General features: G+C 37.6%; 1 protein-coding gene across 3 annotated transcripts; it reads right to left on the reverse strand.

Annotated features, from left to right (window-relative positions):
* Positions 1-991: 991 nt before the first annotated feature.
* Positions 992-27,179, reverse strand: fhl2b (four and a half LIM domains 2b). 3 transcript variants are annotated; one of them, XM_058780302.1, is made up of 6 exons: positions 27,042-27,179; positions 11,012-11,185; positions 6,982-7,156; positions 2,631-2,800; positions 2,366-2,552; positions 992-1,526 (listed from the first exon to the last, which is right to left on the reverse strand). In XM_058780302.1, the coding sequence occupies exons 2-6, from the start codon at positions 11,165-11,167 to the stop codon at positions 1,375-1,377; spliced, it is 840 nt and encodes a 279-aa protein (XP_058636285.1). In that variant the 5' UTR covers positions 11,168-11,185; positions 27,042-27,179; the 3' UTR covers positions 992-1,374. The 3 variants fall into 3 exon arrangements, with proteins under 3 accessions (XP_058636285.1, XP_058636286.1, XP_058636284.1); XM_058780303.1 differs by lacking the exon at positions 27,042-27,179 and adding an exon at positions 25,468-25,563; XM_058780301.1 differs by lacking the exon at positions 27,042-27,179 and adding an exon at positions 13,329-13,427.
* Between the last annotated feature and the right edge of the window lie 29 nt (positions 27,180-27,208).

The following is a 27,208-nucleotide window of genomic DNA, read 5'->3' on the forward strand; positions in this document are numbered from 1 at the left end:
AGTTATTTAAAAATTCTGTAAATTAATCTTAATTTATGGATATTATGTTTGTAGTCCTTTAAGGGAACATCCGCACTTTCAAGTTATGGGCTCCTTCGGGATGTCCTATTATGATTATTATTAGTATTATTAATTTACGGTTTCGATTCACATTTTATTTTACAACATAATATACAGTAGAACCTCAAACGTGAAATCTGAAGTCATTGTTTTTGTTTTCGTTTTGTTTTGTTTTCGGTAAAAAAAAAAAAAGGAAATAAAGTCGCTAAATACGGACTACAACTGCTACAAAGATATGAGTTTATGTGATTGAGGAATCGGACATACTTCTGCATATAACAAATGAGAATTTCATTTACATTTTTACCACAAGAGGGAGCCATAAGCTAATTTCTTCTCCAGTAATCTAGTGTCTATGTGTTTTATATATGTAATCAGTAATCTAGTGTCTATGTGTCTTATATATGTCTCATACCACTCATTTCATACTCATTTCTTTTACCATCAGACAACAATGGTAAAATAATAATAATAAATAATAATAATAATATTCCTTGGTAAGGTTGGAAACATATCTTAATAATTTCACTATATTATCTTGTTGTAGCCTGCCAGAGTAATCTCATTATAGAATAGGCCAGAATAAGCATCAATACTAAGTATTACCAGGGTCTGTGAAACAAACATACATTATAATAATATTGCTAATAACTGCCATTTAGGAAATATTTTCCATATTTCCAAATTCAACCCCCAGTGAGAATCAAGTATAATACCTACATTGCTTTTAATAAACTACAGAGACATATGCATGATGAATCAGATCTTTGGGTTCTGTTTTGGGTTTCAATGAAAGATAAGAATGAACAGCTGAGGCATGTTTAGACTAAATGCATTGAATGTGAGTCATTTTTTATTATAGCGATCTCCTGTAAGCAGTACTGAGCCTTAAATGAATGTATTTTTTCAAGAAGTTTATTATGAGCTCCAGCAAATTCTTCACACAGACTATAATATATATTGATTGACGAGTCAAAAGCAAATGTTAGTCACAAAAAAAAGGTAAAATAGGCAATTATACTATAAAATGTAACATTCATTGTGCTTAATGTCTCTATATCTAAAATAAAAGTAATTTTCACACTGCATATGTTTCTTTTGGTTTGGCTATATTTTAAACTCTGACTACAAAAACATGACACAATATTATATTAATAGGCCTTGGCATGCACAGGCCCCTTTAAAGTTAATTATCTAAAGAGATCTTTTATTAGACAAATATATTAGCTTTGATAAAAGCTTTGCTATTGAACTCTAAGAATATAAGCTAATAAAATGATAAAATGTTAGGAATTGCAGTGCTGTGCTGTCTGATCAGATGTCTTTGCCACAGTCAGGACACAGGATGTCATCTCTCTCCGTCAGGAAGCCGCGGCCCACTAGGGACACCAAACACTTCTTGCAGTTGAAGCAGTCATTGTGCCACTGTCTCTCTTCAAAGGAGATGTATTTGCTGCCTCCCAGACCTGCAAAGGATATGACAGTAACAAATAACAAAGCCTCTAAAAGTAATAATATCATGAGAAATATGACTATTGTTTGCTAAAGTGTGGACAAGAAGATTGCTGTGAGATGATTTCATTATTTACTCAACCTTATGTCATTCCAAACCTTGTAGGACTTTTTTTTTTTTTTTCTTCCCATGAAACACAAAAGGTGAATATTAAGAAAAAATATCTTGGATTTATTTTTTTAAATAGAATAAACATTAGAATTAGAATTAGAATGAGGCTGTCAAATGCTCCAAAATGACACAATAGAAATATAAAAGTTATAGAAGTGATATACAATTTTGTTCTGTTTCTTACATAATCACAATTGTATTGGCTTCAGAACACCAGAAATATAGCACACATTTTTATACATGTGCTATAGCATACATTTTAAGTCTACTTTTTATAATGTCCTCATGGTGCTTTTCTGTCAGTTTTGAGTTTTATAGCCCCAATCCTAATTTACTTTCACTGAAAATGTGGCCAAGTTTAAAAACAAAAAAACAAAACATGTTTTTTGTAATAAATAAAATCTTGAATTTAATCACCAACTGACAGATAGAAACAAATCCCTGCCCTACATTCTTATCTTTTTTGATCATCTGTGTCACTCAGATATACAGTACGTCACAATACAGAAGGAAAATATCTGTCACTATTCTGTTTCATCACAACTTTACATACAAATATGTTAATTGTGTTTAGGTTCCATTTGGTCCTGATAAGCACCTTCCAAAGATAAGGAGATATAAATTTGTCTTATATATGTCTCATACCACTCATTTCATACTCATTTCTTTTATGTCTCGTACCACTAATAGGGGTGGTGCAGGCAGCGCACTTCTTGGCATACAGATTGCAGAAGCAGTTGAGGCAATAGGGAAAGTCTTCACGAGAGGTGAAGCGCTGTCCAGAGAGCTGCTGCTTACAGCCAGTACACAAGAAGCAGTCCTTATGCCATGGCTGGTCATGGTAGGTCACACCCCCAGTGGTGATTGGCTGAGAGGAAGTGATAAAGGTGTGATGTCATATATAATACTTTTTATTCAATGTAAAATGTTGCATTCTGATTCTTACCTTCTTGCAGTGCACACACTGCAGTGCAAATTGTTTCTCGTAGCAGGGCACGCAGTAGTTATTGTTGTCCTTAGGAATGAAGCTCTTGGTTCCAATAGGCTGCTGACAGCGCTGGCAGGAAAAGCAGGTCTCGTGCCAGCTGTTCCCCTTATGCTCCATCTTTCTGGAGCCTGGAAAAATAGAGAAAAAATGCAGACAAACAAGCAAGTATTACATAACTTGGCTGGATGGATTATAACTAGTGCTGGCAAATGATTAATCGCGATTAATCGCATCCAAAATAAAAGTTTTTGTTTACATTATATATGTATGTGTACTGTGTATATTTATTATGTATATATAAATACACACACATACAGTAAATATTTTGAAAATGTTGACGTGTTTATACATTTATATGTTCATATTCTTATATATTATATTATCTATAAATATATTTAATATATAAATATAACATATTTTTCTTAAATATATACATGCATGTGTTTGCATTTATATATACATAATAAATATACACAGTATACACACATATATAATGTAAACAAAAACTTTTATTATGGATGCAATTAATCGCGATTAATCGTTTGACAGCACTAATTATAACCTATGTATTAAAGGGTTAGTTTACCCAAAAACTCATTTAGTTATGGTGCAGTCACGTACTGGGGAAGTTCGTATTTACCATTTATGCATAAAATTCAACACGGTTTTTAACTCTACATCTACAAAATGATGAATAGAGAATGTGCAATGTGTGTTTTTGCTGTTGTTGTTTTGGTTCGATTTATGAATGTGCTGTAAATTCAGTCATTATGTATTTTATATTAATTGTACAATTCTATGCTATTTTGTACAAGCAACTTGTAAATGAAAAAAAAATCAATAATTTTAACAAATTTATTATTAAATCAGAAACGGCATCTATTGTGTCTGACATGGTTTCTTACTAATGCGCCCCAAAGTGTGCCTCCATTTAAAGTCCATTCCACCAAATCTTTAGGTAACACTTTATTTTGATAGTCCACTTTAGACATTCTACTAACAGTAAGTAAATTTGCAACTACATGTCAACTAGCAGTCATTAGAGTATTAGTAGACTGTAGGGTTGTGACGGTTGCCATAACATTGCCACTGGTGGTAATGCGTGTGACGTCACACACTCTATAACAAGCATAAAATACAAAGTTGTGTATACAAGTGCAATAATAGTAACAGTTGCAATAGAATTCGGTATTTATAGCATATACCATTTAGCTGTAAACTGTTTTATTTAGACTGTTAATTCACAAATTCGCCATGGCATTTCATTTACACTGTGTCTACATCGGACGTGAGAGGCGTTGCACGGCACGACAAAATACAATAGTCAATAGAACACAATACAATATAATAATCAGTGATGCTGTCTACACTGGATGCGGCGCGGTGCGGCACGACAAATCCCCGACAGTAAACGGATGCCTCGTTTTATTTATGATGTGCTGACATAAAGTTCAAATGATTTTAACAGTCGCTTTGTCGCGTCCAGTGTAGACAGACTTTAGCTGTTGCGGTGCAGAGCGTTAAGTGTTAAATGGGCGAGCACTTCATATCTCAAGAGCCGTTTCCAGTTGCTATTTGCGAGAGGAGGCCAGCAAAGACCCGCTTGCTTGGTGGGGGAATAATGAGGCAAGATACCTGGCCACGGTTGCTTAAAATGCATTTGCGCAACAAGCACAACATCTGAACGCGTGTTCAGTGCGGCTGGAAACATCATAACATCAATGCGGTCCTCCCTTAAACCGGACGATATCAACATGTTTGTTTTTCTGTCAAAGAATTTTAAACATTAGGGTGGATTAGTGTAATTTGGGACACCTAAGCTTCAGTGCATTTATCTCTTCATTTACAACATTAAATTGAGCATGCTTGGTGTTGAATTCAAGCAGTGGTGTCAAGTTATTGAAATCACTTGACTTTCTGGAAATTATGTCAGAAATGTGGCTCTGAAAATCATCAAACAGGAAATACCTCTTGTAACCTTCACTGAAATGACAGTGACATAGGATTTAGGCAAAATTAATGTTAAGGGTAAAAATCTGTTATATATAAATCAATGTTCTAAATTGTTATCAAATTATATTTGTGATGTATTTGTACATCAAAATTTGCAATAATATTGTTAAAATGTGTTAAGAATATTTTCTATTTGAAGCAATCTTTGTCGTCCCACTTTAGAAAAGGATGTTTTCAAAAGTGGGACAGCATGTTTTAACTAATATACTATGTTATTCAATTGATAAAATGTGCATTAAGAAAGTTAAATATCATACATGTATTTTTGTTCATTTTTGAGCTTATAATGCAGCAATTTTATTTGTTTTAAGATCTAGATTCAAAATTTAGAGACTAGAGGACAATGGGATCCTGGACCGTGATGAGTCCATGACTGGCCAGGACTGCTTATTTCTGTTATGAAGTGTTTTTACCATTACAATTTGCTTAACACAAGCATTTGAAAAAAGTTTATAGAAGTTTAATAACAGTTTTAAAGGTATTCCATGTTCCAAATTTTTAATATTTAAAAAAATTATGAAATTATTTTGCTATCTTTATTAAGTTCAATTTTACATTTTGACTTTATTACATGGTTATTATTATTGTTGCTGCCAGAAATCTGACATTTCAAAAACAAATTATTTTAAATAATATAAGATTTCTGTGTTATATAATCGTATTTAACATTCCATAAATGAACATATAGGTTACTAGTTTTTTAGACTTATGAAGACAGCAAACACACTGTAGGCCTACTAAATTAATTAAGCAAACATGGCTATGCACATTTAACCAGGAGTGTAAAGTTTACTTTGTAAAAATTTGACTATTTATAACCCAAAACATAGCGTCCCAGATTAGAGCATGAGCTGTCCCACATTAGAAAATCCACACATTTTTAAACGATTTGGCACAAGGAGCACATATATGTGCCATTTCCCCTTTAATTACAATATCTGAAAAATGTCTTCTGATTTAGATAGGGAACATCTTGGGGATTTCATAATGATATAATATTTTGATATATTGTTTTGGCTTCATATGAAAATATGATGCAAAAGTCAAATTTTCAAAAAGTGTCCCACATTACCCTAATCCACCCTATATAAGAGTCAAGACAGGCTTAAGCATTAGTGTTTATGTTCTAATTGTGATCAGGCCAACGCAGATTTTCCAGCATGTGACTGAAGTTGTTATGAATTATTTAGGCTACTTCTTTAGGCTACTTTCTTATTTAACTGTATTATTTGTTTGATAGCCTAGTGTTTTGCAGGCTGCGTGTTGCAGTGTTCGCTGACAGAAGTGCTAAAATAAACACGTACGTTTGTTAATAGTTTGAGCCGCGCCCACATTTATATATATTTTTGTTTCAAAATTATATATATATATATATATATATATATATATATATATATATATAAACACCGCGTCACCACCGGTAGTTGGTCCATTACCACCGCGGTGGTATAAATCTGCCACCGTCACAGCCTTAGTAGACTGTCTGCTTAATATCTTCTAACACTTTATTTTGATGGGTCCACAACATACAACTTACTGACTATGAGAAATTTTGCGAGTCTATGTCAACTTATTCTACTAACCCTAAACCTACCCTAACAGTCTACTCTGAGAGTTAGTAGACATGTAGTTGACATGTAGTTACAAAGTTACTTACAGTTAGTAGAATGTCCAAAGTGGACTATCAAAATAAAGTGTAACCAAACTTTAAAACATAAAAAAGTTGATAAAGACATTATGAAAGAAATCCAATGAATTTTTGAGTTTTCACATCATGCAAGCATGCTTGAGCCTCTCCAAGAACCAATAAGGTTTGTTCTTATGCGTTAAGCACAGCAGTTGAGCTGCCACTGGCCATATTTGATGTTTTTGATGTATGTATGTTGATTAATGTTTACATGTGAATAAAAGCCAATATTAAATCTGTTCATCATACAAAGTGAAATCTCTTCAGAATATTTGGATTAAACTATTCAGTTCATATGGATTACTTTTACACTGTCTATATGAATTTTTGAAGTGTCAAGAGTTTTGGTGGAACTTTGGTAAAAGATGAATAAAAGTCTTATAGGTTGGGAATGACACAAGTTTGAACAATTGATGACATAACTGAGTAAATGGCTTCCCTTTTTTCGGTGAACTATCCCTTGAAATTGATTCATTAAATTTCTCATCACTCCCATAGTAAAGTTAATTATTGATATTATGTCATTAGCTGTCCAACACTGTCTCATTGCGATGAAACTTAAAGTATCATTCAGGGGTAAAGAACAGATCAAGCAAATGTTTCACTTACCTGGCATGATTGTCTTCTTGCACTCAAAACATTTAGAGGAATACTCATTGGAGTAACACTCAGTACACAGTAGCTGCTCGTCCTTGGTGGAGAACGGCTTGTCCACCAAAGAACGGTGACATTTTAAGCATTGGAAGCAGTCATCATGCCAGTGACGGTCCTTATAAGACAGATCCTGAGGACAAACGCATACAGGTAAGGACAAATTGGACCTGCATTGTCTCACATGCATTAAACTTGGGTTTAAGGGTGACTGTGCTTGGCCTCAGTGCTCTTTTTCAGCCTTTGAACAGCTAATTAGGGAGAGCTGGAGAGTAAAGTGTTCCTCAATGTCAGCTTCACAGCAGGTCACTCGCCAATGAGAGCCGCAGGTGCTGGTGTCTGCGACCAATCGCAGTGTGATCTGCCAATCGGAGTACGTTAGAGAGAGTCTGTCCTGGGCTGTGAACACACACCGCCTCAGGATGAGTGTATGACACCAGTGCTTTAATTATCCACCAATTTGGAGTGAGAGAGTGTGTGCTTGTTAAATCGCTGGCCCAAGGTGCTATGAGGTCATTCTGATTGCCTGCGACTAGAGGGGGGAGCAGCAGCTAACTGGGCCAAGGACGGGCCACACAGATGTGGCTCCACCCCAGGCCTGTCCTCTAGACCGGTGACAGCCTCCTCATCAGGACTAATGACCATGTAATGTGACACTAATGACAGAAAGTCACAGAAGCCTGTAGAGAGAAGAGCACCACACGTCTATAGCAATATAAGGGATGGGAATGTACTTCTAAAGTATACCATTATGGTCCTTATATATCATCTGTAACATTTACTATAATACACTAATTTATGTTTTTTTTTTTTCTTTAGGGCATTGCTATTCTGTGGCTGAAGTGTTTTGAGTGGCTTTTATCACTGTGCTATGCTGTTGCTGGCGTGTCTCTTATTTTGATCCCCTTCATTTAATGCAAGTGAGTGGGGTTTCTCACCTGTTTTATCATCTGCAATGAAAAAAAAAATCGGAAATTCTTCTTCTCAATAAGCTGCACAACCTGTGGCATGATTCATCTCTATAGCACAGGTCCATAGCATAGAGTTTAAAGGGATAGTTTTCCAAAATGACAATTTTGCCATTATTTCCTCACCTTCATGAGTTTCCTGTTGCTCCAAACCCATAGACTTCCACACACACTTATAATTTGTGTTCATCCATTGAAAGTCTAAGCAACCAAAATGTTAACACTTCAAAAAGTACAAAAGACATTTTTAACACCCTCAGAAAAAAAGGTACAAAAGCTGTCACTGGGGTGGTACCTTTTTAAAAGTACACCTTTGTACCTTATTTACCTCTAAAGGTGCACATTTGTACCTAAATGGTACATATTAGCACCTTTTCAAAGGGTACCACACCAGAGACAATTTTTGTACCTTTTTATCTGATAGTGTATGAATCAAGCAGTTAATTAACTTTAATTCAGGCTTTTATTTACATATAATTATTAAATACACATATGTATTTTTGTACCTTTTACAGCGTGACAATTTTGGTTGAATGGACTTTCAGTGTGATTTCAAAATGACATTTAAAAATATCTTAATTTGTGTTCCCAGAGACAAGAGTATTTAATGGTTTGGAATGGAGAAGGATGAGTAAACGTCAGAATTTTCATGTTTAGATTATCTATCTCTTTAACATATTAGATTTCAGAGTTTGTTCCTATCCCTAACACATAGTTCAGTAGTAATAGTGATGCTTGCCTTTACAATACCTTGCCTTTAAAATAGAACAGCTATAACAGCTAAATCTTATTGAAAAATTACAACCCGAATTCCGGAAATGTTGGGACGTTTTTTAAATTTGAAGAAAATAAAAACTAAAAGACTTTCAAATCACATGAGCCATTTTATACACAGTAGGACATAGATAATGTAATAAATGTTTAAACTGAGAAATTCTTAAAACTTTTATGCACAAAATGAGCTCATTTCAAATTTGATGCCTGCTACAGGTCTCAAAATAGTTGGGACGGGGGCATGTTTACCATGGTGTAGCATCTCCTCTTCTTTTCAAAACAGTTTGAAGATGTCTGGGCATCGAGGTTATGAGTTTCTGGAGTTTTGGTGTTGGAATTTGACTTGGCAGGCAGGCCAATTCAGCACCCGGACTCTTCTACTACAAAGCCATGCTGTTGTAATAGCTGCAGTATGTGGTTTTGCATTGTCCTGCTGAAATACACAAGGCCTTCCCTGAAATAATAGGTCGTCTGGAGGGGAGCATATGTTGCTCTAAAACCTTTATATACCTTTCAGCATTCATAGTGCCTTCTAAAACATGCAAGCTGCCCATACTGTATGCACTTATGCACCCCCATACCATCAGAGATGCTGGCTTTTGAACTGACCGCTGATAACACGCTGGAAGGTCTTCCCTCTACTTTAGCTCGGAGGACACGGCGTCCGTGATTTCCAACAAGAATGTCAAATTTGGACTCGTCTGACCATAGAACACTTTTCCACTTTGAAACAGTCCATTTTAAATGAGCTTTGGCCCACAGGATATGACGGCGCTTCTGGACCATGTTCACATATGGCTTCCTTTTTGCATGATAGAGCTTTAGTTGGCATCTGCAGAAGGCACGGCGGATTGTGTTTACCGACAATGGTTTCTGGAAGTATTCCTGGGCCCATTTAGTAATGTCAATTACAGAATCATGCCGATGAGTGATGCAGTGTCGTCTGAGGGCCCGAAGACTCTGCCCATCTTTACTTCTGAGAGACTCTTCCTCTCTAAGACATCCCTTCTATAGCTAATCACGTTACAGACCTGATGTCAATTAACTTAATTAGTTGCTAGATGTTCTCCCAGCTTAATCTTTTCAAAATTTCTTGCTTTTTTAGTCCTTTGTTGCCTCCGTGCCAGCTTTTTTGAGACCTGTAGCAGGCATCAAATTTGAAATGAGCTCATTTAGTGGATAAAAGTGTAAAATTTCTCCATTTAAACATTTGTTATGTTCTCTATGTTCTATTGTGAATATAATATTGGCTCATGTGATTTGAAAGTCTGACTTTATTCCAATTTAAAAAAACGTCCCAACATTTCAGGAATTCAAGTTGTATTTTGAAATGATTTTATCTGAAATGGTAATATTTATAAAGCTGATAAAAAGTTTAAATTTGCCTTTGAAATGGCAATGAATGTCTCTGTTTCCATCACCGATGTGAATCTGGTCTCTTTATTTGGTTCTGGACTCACTCTCCAACACTGACTTCCTGCTGGCTTCAGTCCAGAGTGCATGAGCTGGCATTCATTCTCCACGACTCCCCACCACTCTTCTGGTGATCTCTCAGCATTCAGAGCTCAGTCACACAAAGCTCCAAATCATTGTGTTACTAAATAAAAATGGTCAAATATTCTGCGCTCAGACCTCTCGCTCTGGGTACTGAATTCTGAGAAATATGGTGCACAGTATGCTAGAACTATCATTTTAATGGAAAATATTTAGGAATAATTTCTGCTATTTAAGTTGGAGCACTCTTGAAAAAGAAGTGCATTTAATTATATTGAATGTGCATTTGTAGTGTATTTGAAATCTTAAAAGTATATTTAAGAAAAACAGTACTTGCTTATAATATAATATTAATGAAATAAAAGGCTACTTGATTTAAAGAGAGTAGACTGTCATCACAGTTTCGGCAGACTTAAGTATACTTTTAAAAAGTGCACTTTCAAAAGTTTTATTTAAAGTGCATTTTAAATAACTGTTTTAATAATCCTTTGTTATGTATTAAAGTACAATTATTTTGATGTTAACTAATATACTAATGCACATTTAAAGCACTCGTTTATAATTTTAACTATAGTGTGTTATTCAATATTACATTTAAAGTTAATTTATTTAAATTGTTCCAAATTATAACTTTATCTTTAAATACTAAAAGTACTATAAAATGTACTTTTTCACAAGGGCAGTTCCAGCTGTTTTGTATTTGAAACATTTTGTACTGTATGTGAACGTAGAAAATGTGAAGATGAACATACTCTGCTGTTGCAGCCAATGGGTTTCTTGCACTCCTCACAGGTGTTGGAGTAGAGGCTCTCATAGCACTTCACACAGTATGGATTTTCATCACGCAGAACATACTTCTTCCCAAACAAAGACTCCTTGCAGTAGTGGCAGTCATAGCGTTCTGCCATCTTGGATTCAAACAATTCCTAAAAGATAAACGTGTTTTAAATGGTGTGGACAGGTTGAGGAGGTCATTGAAAATGGTGTCGTTAAGCATGAAACTTAACTTGTAGGCCTATAATACCAGAGCTTAAAATCTGCTAGATAAAGGCTAACTACATGACGCAAACTTTCTAAAGAAAGAGCGGAAGGCGTGCCAATGTATTAGTCCCAGCTGTTGTGTCTCCCTCAGTAAAGCCCTGCTAATATTCCTGCGTTATCCCTCAGAACTGTGTCCAGACTTTTGTGCACTGCACACAATGCTTACCCACTCTGAGCTCCACACCAAATTTATTTTCTCAGCGAGTCTCAGTCAAACACAAAAAGTCTCTATAAATCTTGTCTTGCTGAGTCACTTCAGTAAACTTGGTAAAGTGCATGACAGGTTTCATAACTCTTCAGTATTCAACCGCTATTACTTTTACTTATATTTTTTAAAAAGTTTGAAAAACCCTTAGTTTCCCAAGTACATATTTGGTATAAACGTTTTATTACGCTGTTTATTGTACAAATCGTGGCAGTTTGGAAATGAAATTTCCAGATGAATGGCTAAGAGTACCACCTATACTAAAGTCTACCCTAAACCTAACCAATGATGTTAACAAAATCAAACAAGCATAAAAACACATTTGCTGAAGCAACCATACCACTTTAGCTTGCTTCTACAAGTCTTTGAGCTCTTTCATCAAGTGTCATGATTTGTGTTTCCCACTGCAAGTGCAAAACTGTAGGCCTACCAGGTGAGCTACAGAGCAAGTTTACAATGTCAGAAATGTAGTCCATATACAGCTAGTTATGTGATGTTATTTTCCAAATCATGCACTATGGTAAAACTGTTTTGAGGTCATTGTGACCTTCATAATAACTTGATAGACTCTTTTATGTACTGCATGTCTCCCACAGAAAAGTAATAGAGTCAGCTAAATCTGCACTGTGAACATTTGTCAGATCACACTGTTGTGTCTTTGATGTGTCTGCCTGGCTGGCTGGCATCAACACTGGGCACCAGATCAAGACCAGTCTCAGTGGTTCCAGCTGTCCCCAGTGTGTCCCTTACTATCAGTAAAGAGACATATCTCCCTCATTCTCCTTAGTCACAAACAGACAGATATACACAAAGGGATTAAATAAGACTGACACAAGCAGGAGCTTAGCTGGAGAATCTTCTGAGTCATGTGAATTACTTTTGACCCTCAATGAAGCACCAATCCAATCCAACCCATTAATTTCCAATTAAACCAAGAGTGATAAAGTGAAATGCGCAGCTAATTAAAGACAACAAGAAGGCCTCTGTGTGTGGAACCTTTCAGCTATAACTGGATAAAGGAATGACAGGTGGCTGTGAAGATGCCTGACACATTTATTTATCCCCATACCAACTAGTAACCAAAAAAAAAAAGACAACTAAACTTTTCATACCAGCACTAAAACACTGCTTGAAGTATAAATCTCAAACCTAGTGGACCGAGACCACATTTATTTAAAATACAAACAAAATGCTCATATATACCTCAGTAATCATTTTGTAATGATGCCAGTTTTAAAATACTTTCAACAACAAATCCTTAGTCTGATGGACTTATTCTATATCTAATGTGTTGCAATGTAATAAATTACTGCTAAAGCTATTAAAATATGGTGCCGAGAAAAGTATTTGACTCACAAGCATTGGAATTATCATGCCTGAAAGTAAATTATCTGTGCATGGACGGTCAGAACATGCTGTAATTTCAAATTCTTCTGAACAGACAAAATAGAATAGAATAGAATTCTTCAGAGCAGATTAGAATAGATTCTTTGAAAGAATAAAACAATAAAGACAATAAAGATTCAATTCAATTCATGAATATATACAATATATAGATGGATGATATTATGAGCAGATGGTTTTTTGAAAAAAAAATCAGTTGCAGATTTCAGCTTCAGTGCAGCTTTCTGGATGCTAATATAAAGCAACAGGCTAAAGCAGCTGGAATTAGTGAGGGGGAAAAAAGATGATAGGTCAAATCTGAAGAGAAGAAGAGAAGAGAAGAGAAGAGAAGAGAAGAGAAGAGAAGAGAAGAGAAGAGAAGAGAAGAGAAGAGAAGAGAAGAGAAGAGAAGAGAAGAAGAGAAGAGAAGCCTGACTTGCCTGTCCTGTGATGTGATGTGCTGTGTCTTTGGTTCTTGAAAAAGAGATGGAGGAGCGACTCCTGTGCTCCTCTTTATTGGATTACTCCCCCTTTGGAAGGGGCAATGGGGTGATTGAAATGGGTTGGACAGTTTATCAGGAACTATAAATACATAGGCACTACTAAGCCAGTACTTCACTGTGCACACCGTAAATATATATCTCCATTCAATCCATAGTGGAGCCATGCATGTATTTTCTCGAATTGATGTGAATCTAATCATTACATCATACAGGGCACTCACATTATCTTCCTAAAGTTGTCTTTTAAACTGTGAATACCATCTTACACCAGAAAGTTAACCAGCAAGACTTCTTTTGTCAACACATTTTGTTCCACCCAAAATATTCTTCTAGTTCTAAAGCCGGTCGTGATGCCAAAACACTAGCATCCAATCCAAAACACAACTAATGATCAGCATTGCTGATCTATTCATTACTGTATATGCTACAAAGTTCAAAGTGGTCAACCAGGAAATCTGCATGTTCTGATTTTTTCCCACCTAATATTAAACCCACTGTGTTGAATTTCTGACGATTATTTCAATCATTCATGCCCTGAAAATCGTCCATGCTATGCCTTTCATTTCACATGAAAGATATTAAATTTGCACATAAATAAAATAAATAATGCTATTTTGATTTCTGTACTGTTTGAATTTGGGTTAGAAGGGGGTTTCTCTCTCTCTCTCTCTCTTTCCAAACACTGGCTGTATTGAACCAAGTTCTTGCGCTATGTGTCGATATGTCTCAAGGTCATGCCATCATTGGACTTACTATGGCTTTTGTAAGATGGTGACTAGGTAGTCTTAAAAGTATGAGAAACACTTCAGAAGAAGTTTTAACCATTCACTTCATTCATATCCTAGAAACTGAATCATTGTTGGTGCCATGCTTTATTCTTGGTGCTACAAGAATGCATTTTTTTTCTTATAGAATACTTACAGACCCACAGAAGGCTATATTTAACTTTTACCTGAGTATTTCCAAAGAAAACAGTACCTTTTGTGGGATTTGGCTTTCCCTGCCCCACCCTGGCTCTTCCCCATCCCTCTGGCCACAGTATGAGCAGAGGCCTGTGTGTGATACTGTACTGTTGCTTAGTGACAGAGTGAAGGAATAGAAGGAAACTCTGGAAGGCTTTCGTCACTGTGGCTGATGGTTTACAATGAGATGGTGAGTCCCAACACCTGTTTGCTCAAAACTTTGCCCATTCTCATCTGTCACTCCCATGGGTACTAAGATTTCCTTATGGCTAAAGAACCGAAATGTTATGCCAGTCGTCAGTTAACATTTGAATTCCCATGATCAGATTGCAAATGGAGGCGTCATTTATCCCTGGCTGTGACTATTATTTCCAGGGGATGCAGTTTATAATTAGGCTACACAAAAGCCTTGACCATTCTATATTGCTAATGATTTTGTGTGTGTGTGTGTATGTGTGTGTGTGGTGTATTTCCTTCATGTACACTTTATGTGCAACAGAACTGACAGTCTAAATGATATTGTGCCATCTCTATCTAATAAAAGGCACCACTGACAAAACAAGCAGCTGACAGCTATTTTGACAGCGCAAATACCTTTGCAAAACAATTCAAATACAGAAGCAGTGGAAGCAGTTTTGCAGTGGAAAATTAAAGTCATCCAAAGTGCATTACAATGTCGATGCATATTTCAATCTGATTTAAACCGATTTAAAGAAATCAGAGGGATAATAATTTCAGTGATACACTAACGTTTAAGCATTTCTAGCTGATTGTCCCAATTGTGGACCAGAGGGAAACCCATCTTCTTGGGCTTCAAGGTGTTGATAGTTCATACCATCAATACAACACGAGAATGTGAAGACAGAACCATGGATGCCACCATAAGTGCACAGGCCAGGCTGATTATCACACGTACACAGGGCTGGCAGTGCCACACACCTCGATGCTGCCGTGCCAGCCTCTCTGCCCAGTGATAAGGCCTTGGATAAATCCAGCAACTGTCTAGATTACAGTATGAGAGGTACAGCTCAAGCTCAATAAGGTCTGCAGTGATCCTCCTGGGCCATCACACTGGCTGTAAATCAACCAGCATTGCCAGATCTGACCAGTCAAACAACAGTGTACATAGCTAAAAAAGATGTGTTAATGTCATGATATGATGTCCTTTTATAGTACAGTGTTATTTGGGCTATAAGACATCTCCATACAATGCACCTGGCTTTGGATCAATCCAGTCTTTATATGAGCATTGTTTAACCCTGGTTCCCAATACAAGATGAGCTCTTTTGAGAACATTAATTCTGTCATTAATTACTCACCCTCATGTCGTTTCAAACCTGTAAGACCTTCGTTCATCTTCGGAACACAAATTAAGATATTTTACAAATTAAGAGAGCTCTCTGACCCTCCCATAGACAGCAAGGATCTTAACACGATCAAGGTCCAGAAACGTAGTAAGGACATCGTTAAAATAATGACATCAGGGGTTCAACCATAATTTTACGAAGCTACGAGATTACTTTTTGTGTGCAAAAAACAAAACAAAAATAATGACTTTATTCAAAAATTCGTCTCCTCCGCGTCACCTTGGTCCCTTTTTGGAGAGTATCACATACGTAAACATCATATGCAACGTATGTACGTGGATACGTTGTTTATGCTTTATTTTACGCAGTGGTTGAACCACTGATGTCACATGGATACAACATTACCTAATTACAACCAAAATACAACGTTGTGAAAACCGACGCACTAAGTTGCAGTTTGGTCTAGTTTCATTTTTGTCGTAGACAAACGTGATATTTACTTTTTTTTTTGTCTACTTAAAGAAAACGTACCAGGCTGGTATTTTTGGTTACATAATTTTTTTATTTTAAAAAATGTTTTTGGGTTCCTTAAAGTACCTTTCAGTGAAAGTTCTTAAATTGGATTATTTTAACGGTCTTACAGGTTTGGAATGACATGAGGATGAGTAATTAATGATAGAATTTTAATTTTTGGGTGAACTATCCCTTTAAAATATTCTTCACTCTAAAAAAATACGTAGAAATGCAATAGAAGATACAACATTTTGGAATCTTTATTTTTAAGAGTGTATGGTTCTTGTTACATGTATTTACTATAGTAATAACAGTAAATAATAAATAAATACTAACGACTAACACCAAACCAAACTTAACCTTAAATCTGTTAATTAATGCTACTCAGTAATTATTTGTTTAATTACACCGTAATAAGGACACAACATAAAGTAAAGGAGGAAAAAGGGAAAAGGACCACACACATGATTTTGTCTATTTATGTAGCTACTTTTCTATGTTACACTCTTTAATGCTAAGAAATGTCCCATGTATTACAGGAAGTTCCTTTTAAATATTTTTAATGCTTACTATGCAGCATCTAAAACCACCTGAAAGTAATCAATTCAGAAGTCCAACCATGCATATAAACAGTGCAAACTTTGTCTATTTCCATTTGAATGATTTATACATGGCATGAAAACCTTTTCATCAGATTTTGCTGTCTATTTTTGTGAAAATTCACTTTTTATGACTTAATTCATGATAACTGATGTTATGCAATATGTGTTCTGAATCACCATCTGTGATCTGCTGTTGGGGCAACTGAGGTTTGCAGCAACCGTATTATCTTTTATTTTGGAACATAATGTTGCTACTCATCAGAGGCAGCACATACAAGAGGTCTCTGACGCATGAAACGGACCCCCTGTAGAGGCTCTGGTAAGATACCACTGGAGTCCAGCAATAATATCCAAATCTCTCAGTGGCTGTACAAAATTCCACAGCTTACGACTTAACACAGCAAGCTGCAATTAGCTTAGATTTTGGTACATTTTACGTTCACAGGATAACATCATTAGAGTTGTAGTTTTCCCCATTGACCTCTGGGTCCTGCAGAGTACCATAAACACTGTCTGGAGTCAATGCAAATTAAGTTAGGAGAGGTTTAGATACTCATGACACTCCTTTTTTTCTGAAACTTTATAGTGTCATGAGACTTTCGAAAGAAGCACATTTTGGCTTATGCATATTTCTTTTCCATGTTCACTGCTGTTTTTTATTACGTTGTAACTGCTGTTTCTTAAACTTAAAATAGCAATGACCTGCTATCGGCCTAGATAATTTACCATGCGTGTAATTTCATTATAGTGATTTCGATAAGATATAAGATTTCTTTTGGAACAAACTAAATTAATATCACCACAAGAACATCTGGTTACTCATTAAAAGTGAACTAAAAAGGTCAAAGGAACTGTGTTTTTCCATACAAACCCTGTTTTTCTCTGTTTTCAATCTGCCCAATCTCACATTCGCATTTATTTTCCTGGCAGATGTGCTCTTACAAAATAATGTGTTCACTGAATATACTTCATTTATGTCTTAGTCATGTAAATATTATCTACATGAAGAGTTTTAAAATTACATGCCTATGGAAGAGGGTGCTTGGGGGACTGCAGACAATTTGAGAGACATATTACACATATTAAAACCTTAGTCTTTACCAGCAAGAAAAAAAAAATATTTATTTTTTTGGGTTTTACATCTTACATTAATACTGAGAAAAGTATTTAATATGACTGTATGTAAACCAATAAATATCACCCCAAGAACCTGCTCATTACAAGTGATAAATAATTGGTTAGTATATAGTATGTAGTATGTATTTGGCATGAAGTATAAATGGGTCTTTTATATACACAATATATATCTGTCTCACACAGGGATCATCATGTTTGTTGGTCTTTGGCATCAGAACGTTTGTAAATAACAGCAACACCCCCCTATAAGAAGACACTTGTGAGTCTCTGAAATAGATTTAATCAACATGAGTGAATGGCTATATGTCCATAAATATTTGAATCTTTTCAGAATTATTTGTTGAAAACTAATTCTTGCACAGCATTCTCTGATGCTTAATTGTTAACCAGGGCACATGACAAAACTCAAAAGTCAAAACTACATGTAGCATTTGAAAAAATGTTACACTCATTGAAAGATTTAAGAAGGTTTTCTAATAATTAATGCAAGGTCAGTGACGATACTTTCATTTGCATTAAAACTCATTGTGTAAAATGACATCAGAGGTTTTACTAGAGTAGTATTAACAAATTTGTTCAAGTAAATTCAGAAAAGTAAAATAAAAGTGACCATAAATGATCCTCTACTTTTGTGTTCGTGAATTCCTAGATCTCTTAAGAGTGGCTTAATGGTTGATGCACAAAGACAAACTTGTGTTTGCTACTTGTGCATATTACCTTTAAGTGTTCTTAAATAGAAAAAAAATGTCAATTTAATTTTCTCAAGCATTGCTTTTGTAGTTAATAGCATTTCGTTAAATAAGTCTTTAATCAAGCATTTGAAGCTTTCCCAGGTCTTAATTCACAAAATAATTCCTGCTGACACCAGTTAATGCATTTATTTCAGAATGTCTTATGCTTTTCACCTTAAACAATACTGCTCTGTGTTTCTATACTCTGTACACAGAAGCTCTAGCACTTATTCAGCAAAACATTCCATCCCAGGTGAAGAAAATAAGCGTACAGCACATGCGTTAAAAAAAGAAAGCCTTTTGAGGATCTGGAGGAACTTGCTGAACAAATTGGAACAAATTACGATACTGTGAATAAAAAATTAAACTATCTTTATAGAGTTTTTCCCTCATCTGTTTCTTCCAGTTATCTTCATTATGCACTGATGAGTTTGGATATATCTAAGACTGTTACCCAGCAGATTAACATTCAGTATTAGCTAACCTTTTATTGGTGTCTCTCTTGGGTAACAATTTACAAAAAGATTCAATTTTTAACTATATTTTGTATTTATAATTCTTTGTTAATGTTAGTTAATAAAAATACAGCTGTTCATTGTTAGCTCAAGTTCATTAAATAGTATTAATAGATACAACTTTTGATTTTAATAATATATTAGTAAATGATGGAATCAACATTAGGTTGATTAAGATTAATAAATGCTTTAGAAGTATTTTCTATTGTTAGTACATGTTAAAGATGCAGTAGGAGATCTTGGAAAATGCTAACTTTAACCTGATAGCACTGAAAGCGAACGTCCTACCCTCCCTTCAATCGGTGTCCAAAGCCACGCCCCCTGAACGCATGAATGTGAACAGACCAGATGCTCAGAGACAACATTACTACAATACATCATGTGTCATTCACCGGTGAGAAAACTTTATAGTACAGTTAGTAAAAGTACTACAATTCCAGGAAGGAAGATCAGGTTGTTGATGTTCCATAGGAACTCAGGTTTCTTCGACTGGAGCGACGACTGAGTCGTGCAGCTATCCAGCATGGCAAGTACGCAGTACTCATTCCGTATCTCAGGGAACCAAGGTTACGATAGTAACCGAGTACGTTCCCTGTCAATACTCCACTCGTACTGCGTCTTGTTAAAGACGCTATGGGAACACAGTACCATCACGCCGTGCTGGTAGAGGAACGACTCAATCTTATACCTCCTCAAGCATTCAATGCTCAAGGGAAGCATAACTATGACTCCAAGGCTAAAGTGGGCTAAGCTCAAAGAGGTCATGCCCAGCCTGGATAATCGTTCCAGAACTTCTTGCATTTCAACACCCTGGGCCGAAACATACAAGTAACCATTCAGAGAGCTTGAGCGCCATGCAGTCAAGGGTTCTCCGTCAGAAAGATTCCCATGCATAAAATGTGCCATTAAGCAGAGAGGACCCTGGCCTGTAAGGCTGGTACATCCAGGTTATAAAACCTAGCAAATGTGGACGGCGAGGCCCAGCCGGCCGCTGCACAGATCTCTGTAATAGACACACCACTAGACCACGCCCACGATGAGGCGATGCCTCTTGTGGAATGGGCTTGTACTCCGATGGGGCATTGTAGGCCCAAGGACAAGTACGCTAGCGTAACGGCATCTGTTACGTCTCCCTAATTATTTGGCGTCTAGGGATTTTAGGAGGTAACACAAGACCATTAATACATAAAATATATTAAGCTAAAACACTTTTCCCTGCTATGGAAGTGCGGAGTGTGCATTTAAAAAAAACAGACAGAGGCAACCCGGAATTAAAGTTCTGCATTTTAGTAGAAAAATCCATTCAATATTACAATATAAACTAATAACCCAACATACCTTCCAAAACGAACAAATATCTATTTACAAATTATGTACAAATAATGAATTAAAGACAACCAAAGTGAGGGACAAGAGCGATGCTAAAGAAAAGAAAACAACAAAACATAATCACTCTAACTAACACCGATCAAAACTAAGCTAAACCATAAGAATTAAAGAAAATAACATCTTCAGCGTAGAACACCACTAACTACGCTGACTGACAAACATAAATACAAAATTTGGCATCCGCTTATAAACTAGTGTGTTTAGACAACTTTACCCTGCGTGTAATAAGATGTAAGTCACGTGACATGCTGAACTGGTCCCATCACTATGTGTCGAAACAGGACTTAAATAAACTCGGGAAACACAGAGAGTCGAGTCACAGCGTAAACGCAGTTAAATAACCGATGAACAGTAATGTTCCACAGGAGAAAACTCAAACACACAATAACTCAATTTCAGAAAAACAACAACAAAACAGGGAGCAAACACAAAAGTAATCGCAGGAGAGCAACCAAATGAAAAGCAAACGCCCCTCTCGAACTCGCGTCACATCCGGGTCTTTATAAGCGCCCACTGACGTCTCATTGGTCCTCAAAAAGTGACGTAGAATTGATGACTGACGGACGCATGGTCCAATCACAGGTCCTACGAGGTAAGAGGGAAAAGAGAGAAAGACAAAGGAGAAAACACCCCTCCCAGAACAATACAGGACGTAACAGCATCCACTATCCATCTGGAGAGCCTCTGCTTCATAACTGGACGCCCCCTGGCGTGGTTACCGAAGATAACAAAGAGTTGTTCCGACCACCTAAAGGGGGCGGAACGTTCAAAGTAGATTCTCAAGGCTCTGACACAGCAGAGCAAGGATAACTCTCGGTCCTCATCAGAGGGAGGAAACGTGGAGAGCGTGATGACCTGAGCTCTGAATGGAGTGGAAAGCACTTTGGGCACATAACCCTGCCTTGGTTTCAGGATGACCTTGGAGTCATTAGGCCCGAATTCCAGGCAGGCAGGGCTAATGGAGAGCGCCTGCAGGTCTCCTACTCTCTTGACCAACGCTAGTGCTAAGAGCAGAGCAGTCTTTAATGACAGTGACCGGTAGACAGAAGGGTAGTGGACTGTAGCGGCTCAAAGGGAACACCGTGGCCAAGTCCCATGTAGGGACTGTGAGGGGCCGAGGCGGATTCAGCCTCTTGGCACCCCTCAAGAAGCGGACAACCGAAGTGTTCCTGCCCAATGATTGGCCTGCTATAGGGGCATGTGAGGCAGCTATAGCTGCTACGTAGACCTTGAGTGTGGACGGGGAACGTCCCTTATCCAGCAATTCTTGCAGGAAGGACAGAACCACCGATAAGTCAGAGGTAGACGGGTTTTCACCACGGTCTAGGCACCACGTGGAGAACACAGACCATTTAACGGCATAGAGGCGTCTCGTAGACGGTGCTCTAGCTCTAGAAATGGTATTCAGCACACTCTCTGAGAAGCTCGCGGGCTCCCGTCGAGCGGCCAAAGGTGCAGGGCCCACAGATCGGGCCGAGGGTGTCAAATTGTCCCGTTCGCTTGAGACAGGAGGTCCCGTCTCAGAGGAATGGGCCACGGAGCTGCTATGAGCAGTTTCCACAGGGGGGCCACCAAGAGGACATTGTGTCCCCGATCCTTGATTCGCCTGATAACCTGCGGAATCAGGGCAATCGGGGGGAAAGCGTAAAGGAGGAGGTTGGGCCATTCGTGGGCCAACGCATCCTCAACCTTCGAATAATAAGTCAGGCAGTGAGAGTTGCCTCCTGAGGCAAAGAGGTCTACCTCGGCTTTGCCAAAGTACTCCTAAATTCTCTGAACCGTCTGAGGATGAAGCATCCACTCCTCTGAAGGAACATTGCTCCGAGATAACATGTCCGCTCCCTGGTTCAATTTGCCCGGTATGTGCGCTGCTCTCAGCCAGCGCAGATGTGGGTGAGCCCATTCCAGAAGGCGTTCTGCCAGTAGGCAAAGGCGCTTCGAGGAGAGGCCTCCTTGGTGATTTATGTAGTACACCACACTGCTGTCCGAGCGGATTAGCACGTGGAGTCCCTTCAGGTCTGGCAGGAAGAACTGGCAGGCTCGACATACTGCTAGCATTTCCAAGCAGTTGATGTGAAGCCTTTTCTCCACTTTCGACCAATGGCCGAAAGTCGGTCTGCCCCCCCAACCTGTGTTGGAGGCATCTGTCGTGACAACCTTTCTCTTGAAAACCATTCCCATGGCCACACCTTTTTCCATCCAATGAGGGTCTTTCCAGGGGGCTAGGGCTGTTACACAGGCCTGGCTCACCCTGATATGTGATGGAACTTGTGGTTTCAGTCATGAGGCCCAGCATCCTTTGAAACGTCTTGAAAGGGCGAGTGGCACTGATCTCGAAGGAGGTCGCGAGACCACTGAGGTGGAGACCACGCTGCTGAAGCGCGGGGGTCTTCGAGTGAATTGGAGTGAATAACCTCATTTTATTATCCCCATAGCCCACTCTGACACTCCGGGGATGGCCTGGCAGCCCTCGGCCCGCGTGGCGAGGGGTTGGATAAACTCGAGTGACCGGCTGCACAGGGGCGGGACACTCGTGAGACATGGAAGAGGAAGTTTGCTCTGTTTTGAGAATGTTTGTGTTTCATTTTTCCCACTATAACAGCGGGCGGTTGCTTGTATGCAACAAACACATCTCTCTCCGCACCCGGTGCTGAATGGGGTGATAAATCGGGGCATCGAGGAAGGGAACCTTGTCTGTGTCCATGATCTCTGTCAGCATGAGCCACAGGTGGCGCTCGAGCACCACTAGGCTGGCCATGGACCTCCCGATCGCCTGTGCGGTGGTCTTGGTGGCGCGCAGTGCCAGGTCTGTAGCACTTTTCAGCTCCCTGAGAGTCGCAGGATCAGGCTCAGACTCGTCCATGGAAGAGAGGAGTTTGACCTGAAAGACCTGGAGGATCGCCATAGAGTGGAGCGCCGAAGCTGCCTGTCCAGCCGAAGCGTAGGAGCATCCAGCGAGTGCTGCAGGAACACTGTCACAGGTCCCTGCGAGGAAGAAAACGAGAGGGCATGAGGGGCGGAGTCGCTTTCTGAAAAGAAAGCTATCCGTGAGCACAGAGAGGCGAGACTGATGTTCTCGCAGTGAGAACAATCAGAGCCAGCGAGCGCGGCATCTGCATGGGATTTCCCCAAACAGGAAATGCACTCGCTGTGCCGTCACTGGTAAGACTGTTATTTTGAAGTTTATCCTCGTCTGCGTGTTCCTCGTTCCTCCCTGCTGTGTGCACCGTGACAGCTTCATTGATGGAATGAGGTTATTTGGAGTGAGGAATCAATATAATCATTATGATTATAATAAAATGAGTTTGGAATGAGGTTTGTATGCTTTCTACGCTATAATCCATTAAGAATATGAATACATTCACTCAGGGATTCATTCTCAAAACATCAATGAATGACATAGCGATAACCATTAATCCAAGATCGCCAGTGCCATAGTGTAGCATTTACTACAGCGTTAACTGAGTGACAGTGGAGCAGGTCCATGTTAACGCTACTCAGTGGAGGCAGGGACTAATTTGCATATGCATAGATCCGCATATACTCGAGTTATCAAGCCATTTAAGACAAAGAAATTATTTTCCATGGGGGGGAAAAAAAAGTTTAAATGTTTCACTTCTTATTATAAAAGATGAGTTTTAATGGATTAAATTATCTACAGACTACAGGGGGACTTAAAGAAAATCACGCTTTTTGTCGTGTCAAATGTGATAAGACATTTTGGATGTTGCCATCTTTGATATTTACTTTAGTCACTGTTGCTATGGTTACAGGTCCTAGTCACAAATAGAATACTTCAGTTGTAAATTCAAACTTGAACATTCTGCTACTTTTGTGATGTCATGGTCTTGAACAGCAGTAGTGGTTGCTTGTGTGTTTGACTAGGATGAACAATATATGTCTATTTATGAAGGTAAATCTCTTTAGAAATACATTTATGCAGCGAAAATTATCAACTTGTTCAACATTTTTTTTTCTCTCTCTGAAAAGAATCTCTTAAACATGTTCTTTGGTTATTTTTTTGCCATGAATGGTAAGAGTGGCAAGCTAATGTGGTTAGCTAATTCTTAATTTACAAAAAATCTGAATGTGTAGCATATGAATACATTAAAAACTGTATTAACTTGTGTTAAAGTGCAGCATGAATCTTTAATTCTGGAAAATCACAATATTTCTGAACATATTCTTCTGTTTCTTTCTTTGCATGACTCTTTTCAACAATGCCATGGTTTGAGCCATCACAATGGCAAACATGGTAATACCTCTACATCTTCTGGCCTCCATTTGATCTGCCATAATGGTAAACATCATCATGTGACAGCAATAAAAGGCAAATCCAATTTGAATGTTTTTTATTAACTAGCAGTATTATATTCTGGAAAATCACTGGATTTTTGAACATGTTCTTCTCTGTTTCTCTCTTTCCATGCAAGCGTTCCACTCTACATGAAATGTCATGTGACAATGTCAAAAAGCTGTATTAACTTGTGTTAAAGTGCAACATAAATCTTTTATTCTGAAAATCAATGTATTACTTAACATGGCCTTCTGTTTCTTTCTTTGCGTGACTCTTTCCAACTACATGCCACTGTTTGAGCCATCACAATGGTGAATATGGTAAGATTTGATAGATCACATGACAGCAAGTCAAATCAGAATATGAATAAATTAAACCAAAAAATGTACAGAATGCACTGAAACCTGTATATATTGTATGTTTATTGTCTTCAAGTTTCCTCAGTCAAAACGCCTCTATCTGTTTTATTCAAGTATAGGATAGCAGGCTATCTTTGTCCATATAAGGGATTTCCTGGAACGTCATAAGTTTTATGACTTCTGTGAGTCTCACCTGTGGACTTTCTGCACTAGGGCGCCCTATGAGAATAAATGAAAAATACTTTACATTATGTTTGTACTCACTAATGCTCACAACACCCTATTTTGGGTAAAACCTGGAAAAATACTTCTGTCATGCAAGTCCAGTTTTTCCCCAGTGTAGAGGAGGGTAGTTTTTCTCTCAGTGGATGCATAAAATTTACTGAAAAAAATTAAGAAATGAGTCAGATTTTTTATAATAATAACTGAATATTCTTTTGCATTTTTGGCCATTTTTGCCAAATAAAGAACACGTTTGTCTGCATACATTTCTTGTTAAGTTTTCGATTTTGTGTGCCCTGTATGGAACATTAATGTCCTTTGTCAGTCACGTGCCTGTTTAAGTGATGAACTGGACTACTTGTGTTCGATTTCAGAGATGGTAACATGTTTTGTGCTACGACTATATGGCTGTACAGCCCTCAGTGGCCTGATAAAAGTTTTCCATTTAGAAATGAGGTAGCAGAAATATATAGCAGTTTATAGACTTAGCTTAATCTATATCTCATCATAATCACAGGCAGTCTATCAAAGATGAATAGGCCAAAAAATAATTTGGAAAAATATGCAAAGCTCATTTCAAATGACAGGTAATGTTTAGTTATAGTTATTGCTGCTGTGCAACACTAGTTTAGCTTTACGAGGGCATTTACTTGCTCACAAAGCTGATATGGGCCACTGTTAATATCTGTACTGAAAGAAGAAAACAAAACATAAAAATGCTGGAAAAAATAAAATAAAAACGTCCTTTTGTGGAATATTGCTTTTTGTTGCAACTAGTTATTAGTCAATATCTTGCATTTAAAATGTAATATCAAATACTTTCCATGGCCTCATAAAACCAGGTCTTGTGAAAATCTTGTTCTCCTCTTTTATCTCCTCAATAGCCCAAATCTACTTGACCAATTAATCCTATTTGCATTGCAAGAATGAATGCTTGTCTCTGAGCCTTTATGCCAGTTACATCATGGAGACTCACTCAAATGTAAGTGAAAGCTTGAAATTGTAAAATCTAATTCAATACTACACTAAGTTCTTTCCAATTACAACATTGGATTTTCAAAGAATTTGGGATGATTTTCTTTCCTCACGGAGGAGGAGTGAAATCATGTTCCCAAGTATTTAAGTGTTTGATGCCAAAAAATGTGGTCTAGGTTCTTACGTCTTGTGTAGGGTACATGTGATTCAAGTAAGAAAGGATATATTTGAAATTAAATACTAGCATAATTACTGGATATGTGTAATCCAGTTTACTGTTTACATTTTTATATAGCAGTATAATGAATGAAAAAATGTTAAAAGATTGTGGCTGATATTCCTCAGTTATCTGTAATACCTCAAATACAAGACTGAATGCATAATACATTACCATGCATTGCAGTGGAATAGTATAGGCCTACTCCATAGTATGCATTGCATTGGAATAGTATACTTTTAGCAAAAATAGTATATCTTCTGGGTGCTTCTTGCATATTGATTTGCATTCTTTGCACAGTATTCATACACTGCAGAAATATTAAGTATAATAATACTAGCATGCTATTCCAATATAACCTAGTGACTCAAATGAAAGCAAATAGAATCAACCTGCATTGGGAAAGTTAAGTAGGTCATCATACCTGTATATGACTGAATAACTAATGACTGCAGTGTGAATATTCCATTTCATCGTGTACTGAAAACCCCAGTCGAGGTCAATTCTAATGTTACATCCAGAAAACTAATGTAATTACTTGAGACTTCTTGTGAGGGGTAAGGTGGATAGAAATTTGTCTCCTCCTGGTGG

This window comes from Onychostoma macrolepis, chromosome 06 (genome assembly GCF_012432095.1).
Source record: "Onychostoma macrolepis isolate SWU-2019 chromosome 06, ASM1243209v1, whole genome shotgun sequence".
NCBI lineage: Eukaryota > Metazoa > Chordata > Actinopteri > Cypriniformes > Cyprinidae > Onychostoma > Onychostoma macrolepis.